Here is a 16,655-nt window from a genome sequence, read left to right on the forward strand (position 1 = left end):
CACTAATTGTTACAAAGCCAATTTATATTATATATTTCATTAAAACTGAACTTTACGGTAAATGAAGAGTAAGTATCAGTTAATATGAATAATATAACTAGTAGGTCTATGAACTTGCGTCCAGACACAGAACTGTGACATTACTATCATAAATGTTGAAACCACTTATAAAACCTTTTTTTAAAGAAAATATAATTGTGTTAGGAGAAGGCTAATAAACAAATAGATAATGTACAAACCTTTTTCTAGATCAATTAATGGAGCAGGCGTTCCTAATAATCTGCTGCTGCTACCTAGACTGATTGTTCACCTTCTGACGATAATTTATTGGACCCCCACACGGCATCTGATAACCAAAAAAAAATTTACCAGGACTGTTTCAATGATTTAATATCTGACGGCGTATTATTATAACATTGGCCTAGATTGACAGTCAAAAGAAAGTCATTGTAAATACCTCCCTTTATGTTGACAGAGCCAAAATAAAGTTTTGACCATTATCGAATGATTATTTGACAGTGACTTATTATAATACCGGCCTGGTTGACAGCAAAAACGAAGTTATTATTTATTGAACAAGATTTTACAGATTTCCGTCTACATCTCAATAATACTGTATTATCAGCAAAGGCTTTCATAGACTCTCTTCTCCCAGACTTTTTTTGGGTCCAGCAGCTACCTATAAATTATAGTCGAGTTTCCAAATTCACAAAACTGTCAGCCTTAGATACTAAAGCTACCGCTATGAAACAGCTTATTAATAAATGTGTCCTCCTGGGACATAGCTGGCTAGAGCCGCGGCGCGAAAAATTGTAATGATTTTAGATTTAGATTTAGATAATAAGTTTATGGTTATGATACAATATCGGTACAAGGGGTACAAGGACGATGCAATCAGTGCCACTTTTAAGTTACAATGGTTTATGTCCAACTCTGTCTATTATATGGTTCTGGTGGCAGAACACGTAAGAAAAACCGTTACAGTCTATTGGTTAATATAATACTATAATTACGCCTATAATTAATACAGACTTTTATCTGTTTTACTTTAGGCAAAACTTTTCCGCTTTGTTCTTAATGGCTATGGTTGGTGATGATAAAACAGAATATCTGTTTCAGTGAGTAATACTTAGTATATACCTTATTAATTTACAATTCTTGTGTATTACGTATGCAAGAATGAACGCTAGAATTGGCAGCACTGACTGACTTAAGCGACAAGATGTAGTTGGAAAGTAAATTATCTAAGTCCACAGTAGCAATGATCGTTATACAATTTAAGTTATTATTAAGTAATTCTATGGTTACGCTTAATTCTAATATGTTGTGTGATTAAATATTTTAGTATTATGGATATGCTTCTAAGCAAACATATTGCTAACAAAGTGAAGGCCAAAAATGTCAAGTTAGCTTTAAGCAAGTGGGTACAGTTATTTTGTGTTTTTAATAATTAATTATTAAAACCTAATTTGCAAACGTGTGTTTATCAAGTTATGACATATTACTTTAGTGACTGTGAATGTGAAATATACTTCAATATGTACTTATATACTTCTTATATACTTCATATACTTTTTATCTATTGCTATATTAATCAAATGTAATATAGCAATTACCTTCAATTACAGAAACGGCGAAACTGTTATCGAACATATGATATCTCACGTGGTGGCATTATGCATGTATAAATACACAATGGTATGTAAATTATTTTATACATTAATAATTATACCTACATATCATTATTCTTAATAATTAAACTAATGATGTCCTAACTCAAGTCGGTTTATTATATTAGTAAGTAATATTATGTGATTTGGTTTACGTAATGTAAAATTAGCTTGGTTTGGGTTATTTTCTTAATAAAAGATTTTCTTTCTAAATAATATAAGTCTCTTTTTTATTTGTAACAAATTTGACTCCTTAATAGGAATATCAAATAAAGTCCATCAATCATCAATTAATCAATCAAATAAGATCAGATCTAAAATAACGTACTGTATATAAATATATTATGTGTGTTGTATACTACTTAGTTCACTTGAATTTTGCAGAAGTATGTATCAGGGCCTCTTTTGCAACTTGTAGATGCTATAACTACGAGAATAGATAGTGGTGCGGTAGACGCTGTTCATCATCATTGTCAATATTCTTTAGACGAGAACTGCCTTCTGCCAATTGATGTTACTGGAGAGAATATAGTAAGAAATCTGCAAATGTTTTGGAAACATTTGAGTATATAACATATAACACTGAAGCATAATGCTACTTGCAAACAATTATTTTAATACATTTTTAGAGCCCATGACAAGTAAATGTGTATATAATAAAAGTGTTTAAGAAGGTCAGATAATCCCCCAAATATTTAATTATTAGCCAATCCGATAAATACTGAATTTCCACACAAATTCAATGGCATTTTTTTTTCAATTTAGAATTTGAGTTTGGTAGTTGATGAGGAAAAACAAGAGATTGTGAAAGTAAACAGTTGTGATACGCTATTTCAAGTAAAACAAAAACTGTTAAATGTTATGTTTAAGGAACAACCTTTTTCAAAAAGACCCAACGTTTCACACGTTCAGTTAGGTGAGTACACCAACAAACAAGCAATTTAATTGTATCTTGCTCCTTTATTCTGTAGATTTCAATTAAATACATAATAACCTTTTTTTTCTAAATCTAGAATGGAGAGTGAATGTAGATCAACGAATTATTTTACAAGATACCGATTTACAGACAGAAAGAAAACTAAAAACAATTGCAGATTTTGGAGTAATATTACTGTAGTATTTTTTGTTTTGTAATAAATTAACTGTTAGAAAAATGTATTAAGCCTATAATAATAGGCTCAATAGACATAGGTTGTGTATAGGCCGGACGTCAGTTGACACAAGCTTAACATGACGCATGCACCTTAACTAATTAATAAAAATACTTTTCTACACCAGCACGTTAGCAAACAAATAAGAGAGAGTGAATGTAGATCAACGAATTATTTTACAAGATACCGATTTACAGACAGAAAGAAAACTAAAAACAATTGCAGATTTTGGAGTAATATTACTGTAGTATTTTTTGTTTTGTAATAAATTAACTGTTAGAAAAATGTATTAAGCCTATAATAATAGGCTCAATAGACATAGGTTGTGTATAGGCCGGACGTCAGTTGACACAAGCTTAACATGACGCATGCACCTTAACTAATTAATAAAAATACTTTTCTACACCAGCACGTTAGCAAACAAATAAGTCGGATCTTAAATTTGAAAAATTATTTTTTTTTCAGATTCAAAATAATGCAGTGGTAGCGTTTGTAGACGTTTGGAAGGAAGATATCAACGCGTCAGACCAGTATGATACAATTAAGCAACCAATAGTTGCTAGATATGGTAATAATGATAATATGTATTGGTATACATACTACATTCCAATTGAACCTAAACCAGAATCTACTAATATATTTCAACTTAAAAAAGAATCAGTTTCTTCTTATTTTATGTAATTATAATTGTTCAATAATAAATTAATAATATAAAAAAACAAACAATACTGTTTATAAAGTCACGGCCATTTATGTACTGAAGATTTCTTATTGGTAGTACTTTTTATTTCGGCAAACAGATTAACAAACAACATCAAAAAGCTTTATTCAGCCAATGAGTGGCAGAATAGACCAATTTATTTGTTGTTGTTTGTGCTATTGCTTTATTATTGTCTATGATCTAACTTTACTTTTTAAGAAACTAACATCTACCAAACATCAATCAATGCAGACGGCACTTTCCACATTGTGAGTGATTTTAGTTCAAATACTTTGAAACATTTACAGTCACCATTAATTGAATAAACAACAAACAATTGATATAAATACATTTTATTGCTTATTGGACATCTGGTAATGAACTGTGAACTAAATATTCATTAAAGTAGCTTTACGCTAGTCGATAATTTGACTACACATCAGTTACTGTTGGTCGTTTAGGCGTTCTAGTTAAAAAAATATATTTAGCATACATTGCTTGTCATAACTAGAGACTTGGCAAGTGTAGTTGGTCAGTTTTGATTTTGAAATTGACTTTTTTTAGTTGGAAGGAAATGTGTACACGGGTGCGTATGATGCAATGGACGGCGAGAAGCCAGATATTGATGAATCCATCTTTGAAAGGTTAACTGAAACTAAGGTAGGAATAAATAAAAACAACATTTGTTGATTTAAACTATTTTTAAACAGTTGGGTTTTAATAGGATGCAACTTGACATGCATATGAGACGTATCACTCTAATGTATCTTGTTGTTGGTCAAACTTGTATTGTCCGTCTATTGTGTCCTCGAAACTTTTTTTATGGGAGTAAACCCGCTTTTATTGTTGTTTTGCATATATCGAACATCATTGGTTTGGTTTTCCTTAACATTTTACAGTAATAAGTATATTATTATCTCTCAATTCCACAGCAAATTTACCAACAGCATGTTGACTCCATAATGAATAATGTATTCAGCTCATCATCGAACAACATCCACCTACCGCTATTTGTTAAATATCTTTTTGATTTTCTGGATAACATGGCGACTAAGCATGGTGTTAGTATCAATGAATTGAAGATATGGAAAAACAACAGGTATTGAAATTGCAATACATTGCATGTTAGAAAATGATATATTTAGGTTTTACTCAAAGCTCACAATGGTGTATCTACGATTTACATCGAAGAATTGGCTCCTAAGATGTCTGATTATTTAACATTAAAAGAAACAAGGTTAAGAAATTTAAATTATAAATATTCAAAATTCAAATTAAAAGTGTAGGCCTAATAATTTATGTTTATATATGAGCGTTTATTTCTTCTTTTATAATGAGTATTTTCCAAATTATTTGTCTTACAATTTCAATATCAGCACGTATTTCTTCCATTTTCATACAATATAATCAAAATAGCAAGAAAAATCAGAAGTGGACTAGATCAATAATCATATTTTTATCCTTTTTTAGTTTAGCTGAAATGTTTTGGTTAAGAATTCTGAGAAACCCTGCTTATGTCTGTGACATTCAACAAACGCCCCCTATTGATATTACTCTCGGTGTCATCTCTGCTGTTTTCCGAGAATCTTGGTCAATTGAGCTGTTTGGTTTTAAAAAGGTAAAACGCAAAAGTCAATGTATTTATTTTTATATTGTATGGCTGCGTATTTTAATGTGCGACGACATCTTACCGAGACCGTTTAATGAATATCAGTTTACTACTTTAGCTTCTGTTCAGAATCATATTTGTTCATATTATTGTTTTAGTTTTATATTTGCACGATTTTGTTGAAATTAAGAACTAACTGTAGACCTACAGTTTGTCCAAATCTGAAATATCATAAATACACTTTGTTTTGATTATTTGGATTCTAAACCGTCACATTCGCTTCACTGTTTATTCATGTAGACCACCCTACAGTTTCAAAATTATAATTAATATTTATATCTTTATACATATTATTATATCATGCAAGCAGTTACAAGCTACCGTACTGAGTTTTAATAATTATTTTGTAATATTTCATCAGCCATTTAATTTAAAAGTCTATTTTTGGTGAAAGTCATGCCAAGTTTGTTCTTTAGTGCTTTTTTAACTTTCATTCTTTATTTCAAAGAGTTCGCCAAGTCATCGACAGATGTATGTAAAAGAGATTCCACGATACCGCCAACTTGTTACTAAGTTCTATAGTGACATCAAGCATACCCCAACTTGTGATCGCATGAACGTTATCGATGAAGTAAATTCTCTTATACAGGTATGTAAAAAGACTATCAATATTGCTATTTCTCAAAGAAACTAATAGGCATTGGTTGAGGCATATGTCAATAAACAAACATATAGACTAATAGGCATTGGTTGAGGCATATGCCAATAAGTACAAACAGAGAAAGAAATAATGGTAAAATAATATACTAATACTAATGTTTTTTATTCTCAGCCATTTAGCACATTGTTTAAGAAGTCGAGTGTGTTAGTGAATCTTCATTCATTTACAGTTAAATATTTAAGAGAGGTAAATATAAATAAATTATATACAGATATTTTGATAGTGTACCAGCAGAAAAAGAGTTACTGATCTATACACGTCGGATTTACTATACTGTACTAAACAGTTGAACTAATAGTGAACAATTAGAGTACTACAATCAACACTTTTTCATGTATTAAAATTAAAAAAAGGCTTTCCATTTTATTATCCGATTTACACACCAAATAAAATTAATTATTACATGTGTCTTAGTAAAACAATGTGCATTTCAACATCATTCTGCCTCTAACATTTATCATTTGAGTAAACGTTGTTAATATTTTAATATTTTAATTAAATATCAGGTTAAAGACGCATTCCTTAAAGGTACAAATAGAAATGAAAGTACTGTTGAAGTTTTTACAACAAAAGTAAGTAAGTCGTCGTCGTCGAAGGAACAAGCAGCGTATGTCAACTCAGAAATCCAGCAATGTCGTCGACACAATCAGAAAAGAAGAGAGGACACAGGTGTGATCATACTTTCTGATGACACAAACGCTGGCTGCTAATAGGAGTAAATAAGTTTTTGTTTATATTTGCAAATACGTATGTTTGTCTGAATAACTATGGTAACTTTAATTTAGTTCACTAAAGATTTATAGCTACTTAAATAGGCCTATTATAAGTACCAGTAGGCCTAGAGATAAAAACGTTCACTGACCATATAAGAAAATGTGTATAATAAGCTTTTGACCAATACTAATTAACATTAAATTACATTTCTTAAAATCTATAGTAAATATAAATGGTATTGTATAAATAAATATATTAGAATACGCAGAAATCCAGTTTCAATATGCATAATGTAATGTAATAAATTTATTTCTCTTAAATATTACCATATATTAATAATAATTATATAAGTGCTTCTAATGTTTATAAAATGAAAGTTAGTGTATGTGTCATCTACACCTATGCGCAATTCAACTTAGTTAGGCTGCAAGACACATGTTATTCTCCCGCATTTACATTTACCGATGCACAAAATATTAGTTATCTCTGTAAATATTCTAACAATAAGTATTTTAAATTTGAGTAATATTGATATTTTTTTGCGTGGCTATAAACATACTAGCATACTATTATTCATTTAATCACGTGACAACACATACATTGGATAATATAAGTAAAAATAATGATCTAAAATTCTTTTGATGTTGAATATGCCATTTTCATGTTACATAATAGGTAGCCTATTCACTTTGACTAAAATTTGGATAAAAACTTATTACCTGAAAAAAAAATTGTAGGCCTAATTTAAAGCAAAAAAAAAAAATCAAATTGGCTGCCAGCCAGGGGGTTTCGGTTAATTTTAACCGTTTAATTCGTCTCTTTATAAGTAGAATCATTTTGTTTGTTCGTAAGTGAATAACTTTATTAAAACTTTAAAATGGCCTATTCAAAGTCTGATTCCATGTTTTATGGAGTTAGGGTTAATAAACAAGATTTATTATCAATTTTCAAATCATAATATATTATAACCAAATATAAAATGAATGAAATGAATAAAAATATTACTGAAAAATACCTGCTACATATCACAAATAGAAAGTGAAAAATATATTAATAATAGTTATTTTCATTGAGATCCAGCCACTGATACCCACAGCATTGTAATTTTTTTCAGTAATTTGCCTTTGGATTTATATATATATTTTCTACTGTTTGTATCAATTTTGATCTGATTTTGCTGTAATTATGGAGGGTAATTTGGATAACTTTACCAAATTACGTCGCCTGTCCGAGAAACGTGTAAGATATTAATTTTATTCCTGTCCACCCAGGCAGCACTTGCCAGCTTTATACTATGACGTTATCCAAATTCCTTCACTTGCACTGATGAAGGGCTAGTGTTGCCCGAAAGCTCTGCTAACTTTTCTGGCTGTTTACTTTATCGTTTTGATTTAGCTTTTCGCTTTTTATTTTTGTATCTCCATTGAGATCCAGCCACTGATACCCACAGCATTGTCATTTTTTCAGTAATTTGCCTTTGGATTAATAATAGTTATTAGTAATAAATTATATTTTTGCGTATAACAAGGTGATGCATTTCCAAAAATATGTTTTAGTGCTCAAAATGCAAATATTACTAAAAATACAGTAATAAAATTGTAAATATTGTTATATTTTAAAATACAATAGGACAAATTCTTGTTTGCGTAATACTTTCGAAAGCTGAATAGAACTTCGAGTTGCTAGGTTTTAGCAGCAGTCTTTTTTCATTTTCAAAACGTTGTTATACTTTAGGCCACTATCATCATCTGTTAAGGAGATAGAAATTACAATTGTTATTATTACATAATACCACAACTTATTTTATTATATGGAATTATAATTATATTATTATGTTTATGAAAATAAAAGAGACATTTTAATTAGTATTTTTATATATTTTCCTATCATCCTAAGGATGAACATATTGCACACAACGTCTCACACTGTACGAATCATTACAACTCGAACATATTGCACACAACGTCTCACACTGTACGAATCATTACAACTCGAACATATTGCACACAACGTCTCACACTGTACGAATCATTACAACTCGAACATATTGCACACAACGTCTCACACTGTACGAATCATTACAACTCGATATGCTTTGACCAAAATTAAATATTACGCAGTACTTAAAATAATATAGTCTTTTTAGTGTATTTCCACATGGATATACTGGCAACGCATTAACAAGCATTTAAAATGAGCTAGCACTTGTGATTTGTCAAATTACTCTTGCGTTGTGCGTACGTCTTTGCATTGCGCACCAACCATTATATCATTCTTAACTTGTCGTAAGCTTCATAAAAACTTGAACGGACGGAAGTCTGCGTCGTTTTATTAATTAATGGAAACATTAAACAAAGAATTGACAGGACTTTGTCCGTAAAAAGAAAAACATGTAAATGTAGCTGTATACGGGACCTATTTTTAGTGATAAAATTAAGGTAACAATAATAACTCACATAGCCAGTTCCCCTCATTAGATCCAGCAGTCTTGAAATCTGGCAACGTTTTTGATGAGTCCCACTTGTCCTTACTGACAAAATGCCAAGTTACTCCATTATCTTTACTGCGCATGTAACTGCGCATATCCTTGTGAATTCCATAGATATGCCCTTTGGATTGGTCCGAACCAATAACGTTGTGGAGGTACATTGGCAGTGCTATTGACGAACAATGTAAATTATGTGTATTTAGGTTCAAAGAGAATGATTTAAACGCAATTTATCAAATTAATGTCACTGTTCACCATCAGAACTAAGGTGAAGGCGAACCTACTTTGGATTTTCGCCGATTAAATAAAATGGATATGGTTTGAGGCGCTTCTGCTCTTGATTCGATATAGGATAGTGGTTTTTGGCAGCTGAAAGTTTTTAAGTGTGTAGAGGTCCATGGTTCAGTGCTACCATTGGGGTTAAAAAATATTAAATCATTAAACTCACCTTTCCATCTCCCATTTGGTGGATCATCTTGTACATAACAGGACGGAACAAACTTCTGGGATAGACGTCCATATGAAGGATTACAAGCAAAAATGATGTAGTTAGCTGGATCGTTCAATTTCTTAGTTATTACAAAACCCCGATCATAATAATCTGTCAACATAAAAATGCAATGTGGGCAATGTATGAGTTATTCGTTGGTTCTTGAAATAAATTTAAATAATGATACACGTGCTATACATTGCAGTAATAACTGATTTGCATGGTATTTAAAAAAAATCATGTGGAATATAAAGTTACTACACAAAGACAAGTTCACACATCACTGCATAAAACAAATGTATGGCATTGTATATTAAAGCTCTTTCTATTAGTGGTAAGTGAGTGTGGCATTGCTAATAATCGCACGTGCAGGCGTCAACACTAAATACCCAGACTTGGAACGTAGTGTTTTGGATGTTATCAATTATGGCCCCCGTAAAAAAAAAGTTTTTTTTCTTCAAAATATTAACTGATTTGTTTATTAAAGAAAGTACCTGAAACTGGACAGTTACTAGAATCTCTGACACACACAGTATGCTTTCCGTCTTCGCATTTATGGGCACCAGCTACACAACAATCGCACTGGTTAGATCCCAAGTCGTAATGGCAGACACATGTCTGAGTATTAGCCCACTTGCTGTACCTCATCACAGTTTCTTTAGCATAGTTTGGTACACGTATCTCTGACGAATAATTATGTACTCTCTTTTATTTTGTGTTTAGAGTTCAATTTGGTTCCATTTTATTCGACTACAATATTTTAAGAACGTGGTGCTGGTTTGTAGGCTTAAAAACTGTTTTACTAAACATTGAATTGATTAAACTAAGAATACTCAAATAAATCAATGGATCAATTTTGTTCATATAAAATCTTGATTTACTTTGAAACGACCAACGTTGGCGCTTTTCCAATTCGTTCAATACAGTAGCTATGTAATCTTTATACTACCTTGAGACATAGAATATTCACAAATGGCTGGTAAGATAGCGGTACACTCCATAACGTCCCAGCCTCCAAGATCAGTACTGATGTCGTCTCTTGTGTCGTAGATCTCTATATAAGCCGCAGTTCCACAGTCTTTATTCGAGCTTGTCCCGGGTCTGTTAGGTAGCCATTTTGTATATGACGCTGATGAACCGTCTGTCCACTTGAACTCATCACCCTAGTAGTATGAAACGTGTAATAATTTCTATATAAATTCACGTCATTCGATTAGCCATGATATATCTTCAACCATACTTCTTTTATTACATCGTTTTGTTCATGGTATCGTTTTAAAACAATTATTACCTATAAAAGTAATAATTATAAAAATATAATAATATAATATAATACTTACTCCAACGTCTTTCAAACCAATCCAATATCTGTAAGGCGATTGTATAGAAACAAGGCCCCGAAGAAATTGTTGTTCAAAAGCATCTTTGATCGTGACTAATTGCGCATTGTCTGCTTCACAGGCCACCTTTGCTGCATCCCAAGTTTCTAGCGTGTCGTTGAACACTCGGTAACACGTTTTCTTGTAAGGTGTATAACCAGGTCGACATACATCTTAGATTTTAAATTTAATAGTATATTAATTCACTTCGCCAAAATGATCGGTATTTTCTCTAAAAATGACATTATTACTATAACATCATGGGCAAATTCCAAGATTATAGCGTTACATATTATGTATCACATGTGACGCCTTTTATTGCGATTCGGTTTAACATTGCTAAAAGATAAACATATGGCGTGCCATAGGTATACGTGAGCTGGAATCAATGTTGTTGAGCTCGTAAAAAAATACATAACATAAACAGAAGACTTAGGGCTATGTTAAGACATTTGTGTCATGTATTCGTGATAATAGAAAAGATGAAGATACAGTACGACAAATGTGTACTGTATAATTACATTGATTGTAAACGAACAAATAGAAATCAAATGTAATGAAACTAGAAAATAAACTAAATTAAACGATGTATGCACACATCTAGTTCCAGAATTATTTAAGCATGTAATAAATTACCATTCCCTACAGTAACATAGTATCTACATAAACTTTCCAGAATAAGAGTATGTTTAGATTTAAGAAACCATGTATAATTAATATAAGAACAATTAGGAATATTCCAGAAGTATACTATTAATAAAAAACTGTAATCCAATAGAGTAATAAGTATAAGGAATGATCTGGAAGGTTATGAACATATTGTATATACATGGAAGTATGACATTTGTAAAGAGGGAGAAGAAGGATTTTTGATTAAAGCATTTATTTTGAAGAAGGTTGGATATTAGATTGTAAAAGTTATTGTGAAGCCGTTGTTTAAAGTATTTACTGGATTGTTGAAAGTTGTAGTTCGTTGATTGAAATTAATTTTGAGTTATTTTACAACTTTAAGGATTTCGTTTGTATACTTTTATGTCACAAGGGAGTTCCTAAAGTATTTTCAACCGCTCGAAAACATACGTAAAATGAGTTCGTGACAAAGCATAGGAGAAATATTACCAATCTTTGGATGAGTTTATAGCCAATAACAAACATTTACGCTTATTCATTTACAACGATTTTGTTTTAGGTTCTGAAATGTAACGCTTACCACCACATCCAATATCTGGTCTGTCCGAATACTCAAATTGAAAAGGATTGGTAGAACCTAGAACTTTTGAGCTAACCGTTGAGTACCACAACAAATCAGCCACCCCGACAAAACGTCGTGTGCCAGGAGCACTTTTACCATTTTTGTCGATTCCCAGGCGTACACGGAAAGTTGGCTTTGCGGCAATCTGAATGGTTCCAAGCTGTAAAATAAATAAAGCCTTACTAAATTTTCTATCGCCCAAGTTAGTATTTTCTTCCTTTTGGAAAACTGAAAATGAAAAAAAAAACTCCCACGCCAATCGTGTTGAAATAAAGTAATTTATGTAGGCCGAAAGAACATCTGTCAAGCCAAGCTTGATTTTTTCCTGGCTGATATTAGACCAACGGTTATTTCTTACTTATTATTATCATTCTGAGGAGGATGCTCGAAATATTCACTCTCATCATTCAAAACTTGAAGTAGGTTTCCTTGCATTTTTAACAAGCTTGCTTTGTGGAACCGTACATAAATGAATGATATACGGTAACTTTATTGCAGAATAACTTACATTCAATCGAACAGGAGTTGGACCAGGCATACTTGTGTTTACCACTGGCGGCTGCAACAACTCTGTGTATTCCGATTCAATGCTAATATACTGGACGTTTTTCGACGTCATTATTGTAAAAGTTACGTCTACCGCTTTTCCTGTTGAGTTCCCCTCATGCCATATTGCAATCAATAGTATTACATCTTCACTAGAAACATAGACCAGAATACAATATTAATTTGTAAAATATCTAATGATATGTTAATTATAGAACAGGGAGAGTGATTTTAGGAATACAAACATGTAATCTAACCGTCAATTCCTTGTTTCCAAATCATTAGTTACGATTAAAGTCATAACAATTTCACCAACGATAAACATTCATGAATGTTTATACTTGTCAATTAAATAATGTACATCAAACAAAAAGAATTTTTAGAGATCATCGCTATTTACATTCGTTTTCTAAATACCAGCATTATTTTATAACAGACGTTACCGTATCAGCTACAGTATTGATGGAAGATTAGATGATTAGTAAATATTCTGACGATGATTGTGAATTTGATATTATTTAGAATCAGTAGGTTGTTTATATTTGTAACCTTGGCTACCAATCCAGTTTCTACATTTTTGGTTTAGTCTATTTTTATTATATTAAAATAAAGAGTTTTATCCAAGAAAGACGCATACCGTTTTACTCACCCTTTATAAAATGAATTAGTTTCGTATAAAATCTTAAATGACATCTTCGGTTCTGGGACTTTGTTAATCAATGTATGGACAGGTACTTCTCCAACCCAGATGTGAGTACCGTCACCAATCTGCATTCCTATTCCTAACCAGTGCTCAGAACCATTGACTACTTCGTCTGTATCGTCTAGAACAACTTCTACTTCAAACGCTAAGACGTTATTGGAAGCGTCTTGGTCGGTCACCTCGATAAATCCGTCAATCCGCGTCAACGACCAGTCTTTAAGAATGCCATAGACATCATCCGTGGCAATGTACTGCGTCTGAAGAGCATAATAACAGAACTCTGTCGAGTATGTACAGTATAAAGAGTCACTAACAAATGAAACCGACACTTTGTTAATACTCCACTGGTTACTTGTCTTGTTTGTTGAAAAGTTGTATGGCAGCGTGACTTCAATTATGAGATCGGTGGTTCCTTTTGGAAACTCAACAACAAGGTTTATATGGACCGTTTGACCAATGTTAACATAGACGTTACCATCTTCAGACTGCTCGGTAATGTTCATCAAGAAATGTGGTAGTTTGCTGAAACCGACATTGACTAAGACTAATCCGGGGTCATTAATCTCAGCCTTAATGTTAACTCGTAAAATAACTCCAGGTCTCACATCGGCTAATAATAATAATAATGATAATGATAATTGATGAATTTTTTTTTGCTAACGTATTGATCGTAACAATAATTATAATTATACATAATTATGCTTTAAACTAGATTTGACTTAGTTATCCGCAAAAACAAACGCCAAGTGCACGTACGTACAACAATGTAACTTCTAAGAAAGATAATTGATTCAGCAAGATAATATTAAAATACTGTACGGGAAAAATTAGAGTTCAAATAAGCGAGATGTGTTTATCAAATTTAAATTTACTAGTACAAAAGAGAAAAATACCCCCTTTTTCAACATCCGATTGGTCATTATGTTGACGCCACACCACTCGTGAAGCTTTCATAATAATAAAAAAATAGGTGGTAACCATCCATCGTGAGGCATATTTTTTGTTCATAAATTTGCATTAAATTAGCTATTTTTAAGCTCACGATTTTTAAAATTTAATGTGCACGTGCGCCGTTATTTTGCAAATAAAATTCATAAAAATGAATGGAATTTATCACATAAAGAAAGAACAAAAAATCAATTACAACAATGGTCATTCTACGCCATTTACGTATACAGTGCGTGCGTGTAAGTCACGTTGCGCAAGACTGACGGCATTAAAAAAATAGGAGGTACATTACTTTACATACATTTCTATATATCGACAAATTTATGAAATGTTATGCTCACACGTTTTAGAGATACACGAGACACAAAAATGGAGGCGAAAGAAAAAATAATACAGGAAAAAAAATTATTTCATACATCAATCACAAAAGTTAAAAACAATAATAACGATGATGGTGATTGATGATGACACGACGGCGACGATGATAATAATAATACTGATTTAAATACCATTAACAGTTGAATTGATGGTTCCTTCAAATCGAATGTCAGATAAAAAGTAAGAATTATTAATAAAAGACAAACTAATATGTTGTGTAGCTCCAAATGCCGGGATGACTTTAACATCACTCTGAAAAGAAAGTATTGTAAATCAGGAATATTTTTTCTGAGAATCGCAGTACACAATCTACCATGCAAAAGAGAAACTCTTAAATTAATCATTTCTAATTTCAACATAAACATAGGCCTACCCATTTGTGACCAAAATGTCATTTAGTGTCACTATTTTTTTTAAAGGCGAAGTTAGGCGGGCGTTTTTAACTGGGTTAATGATATATTTTGACTTTGTGCTTCACATATCAAGGACCCTGCCTGAATTCCTCCATTGTAACAGAGGGGTTCTGCGATGTACAGTATCTCTTTCACAATCGTAAAATGGTAAAAATTTGTCAGTACCGGGTGGGGTAATAATATTGTCAGATGTGTCAGTATAAGGGGCGCGTCGATATCTTTTGTAATGTTTGGTGGAATGTCAGAGTGTTGTTCAGTTCTTCCTCTGTGGATATATTCGTGGTATTATTGAATACGCCCGAAATGATATGTACCGCAGCACTGGCACAATTATGTAGGGTGTTTTCCGAACGTAGTATACGCTGTCTAATGGATGTCCGTCTTGAAAAATATTCGCACACAATATCGAATTTTCCTATCTCCTTCTACGATAATTGTTTTTAATAACTGAAAACCGGTTGAACAGCTCGAGGACAGAATCATAATGATGACAGGCCGATTTTCTTGAAAAAATACTATTTTGATTTAATATACGTTTGTATATAAATGTATTAATTTGCGATGAATGGAACATTGCAATCTCTGTTCCACAAATGTCTATTCCCTCAGGTGTCGTAAAGGCAAGTACACTCATAACAGAAATTCGATCCATTTTTTTTTTTATTCTGTGCTGCAGAGGTTGTATATAGGTTTTTTTTTTAAACGGATAATGACCTAGCGTTTTCAGTCGCCGTCTATTATGTACAAAAAGTCATTATTGTAGTTAAAACACCCTTCAACCTCACTGGCATGAGTAGCGTTTTAAAGCCAGTAGCGTATAGGATAGGCCTACTGTACGAAGAATCACATGCCCTAAACGCAGAACAACTTTGGTGGGTAGGAACCAACTTAGGCATGAATTGTCTCTAAGAAACACATGAAAAACATTATGCCTACTCATTAAATTGAGTTAGATAATTTAATATTGATTGACTTTATGATTTCTCCCGAAGAGAGGTGGTTTTCACAAATTAAGTTTTACATTATATAAACATATACAAATACAATTTTTACTGACAGTTGCTTTTTAACGATTGTATTAATTAATACTGTAATTAAAATAATATATAAAGGTTGTAGTGAAGTATCGTTACATTGGCAGTAATATTTCAATCGACTATGACAGTGACAGTTTCAACAAAGTATTAAATCGCAATGTTTTAATGTGTTTAGTGGTATTTTTTTGTAAAACATGAAAACAATTAATATTTTGTTAGTACATGGATAAAGAATATATTTAAAAACTGTTCCTCATTGCACCCCTCCTCTTCCCCATCCCTCAATCCTAATGTTACATACAAAACACAAATTAAGTTTGTTTAAATCTGTCCCATAGCATTTTTGGCTATGATCAATGACGCTCTAGTTAACATCAATAATAACAAAATGAAAGTCTGGAAATATGTAGACGACCTCACACTTGGTGAAAATAGGACTAATGGTGGTACATCGAT

The 16,655-nt window shown here is 31.9% G+C and overlaps 2 protein-coding genes across 3 annotated transcripts; both read left to right on the plus strand.

Moving 5' to 3' along the window:
* The first annotated feature begins 1,058 nt into the window (after positions 1-1,058).
* LOC140059595 (plexin-B-like) lies at positions 1,059-2,856 on the plus strand. 2 transcript variants are annotated; one of them, XM_072105561.1, is made up of 6 exons: positions 1,059-1,118; positions 1,346-1,420; positions 1,629-1,698; positions 2,055-2,201; positions 2,436-2,586; positions 2,684-2,856. In XM_072105561.1, exons 1-6 carry the CDS (start codon positions 1,078-1,080, stop codon positions 2,785-2,787), a joined length of 588 nt encoding a protein of 195 aa, XP_071961662.1. In that variant the 5' UTR covers positions 1,059-1,077; the 3' UTR covers positions 2,788-2,856. The 2 variants fall into 2 exon arrangements, with proteins under 2 accessions (XP_071961662.1, XP_071961664.1); XM_072105563.1 differs by having other exon boundaries at positions 2,436-2,519; positions 2,674-2,856.
* A 124-nt stretch (positions 2,857-2,980) lies between these two features.
* LOC140058170 (plexin-A1-like) lies at positions 2,981-6,561 on the plus strand. Its single transcript, XM_072103729.1, has 9 exons — positions 2,981-3,054; positions 3,287-3,389; positions 3,741-3,790; positions 4,086-4,181; positions 4,454-4,620; positions 4,992-5,139; positions 5,639-5,779; positions 5,963-6,037; positions 6,358-6,561. The coding sequence occupies exons 4-9, from the start codon at positions 4,122-4,124 to the stop codon at positions 6,559-6,561; spliced, it is 795 nt and encodes a 264-aa protein (XP_071959830.1). The 5' UTR covers positions 2,981-3,054; positions 3,287-3,389; positions 3,741-3,790; positions 4,086-4,121.
* Positions 6,562-16,655: the final 10,094 nt, after the last annotated feature.

The sequence above is a fragment of the Antedon mediterranea genome, chromosome 9, assembly GCF_964355755.1.
Source record: "Antedon mediterranea chromosome 9, ecAntMedi1.1, whole genome shotgun sequence".
Lineage (NCBI taxonomy): Eukaryota > Metazoa > Echinodermata > Crinoidea > Comatulida > Antedonidae > Antedon > Antedon mediterranea.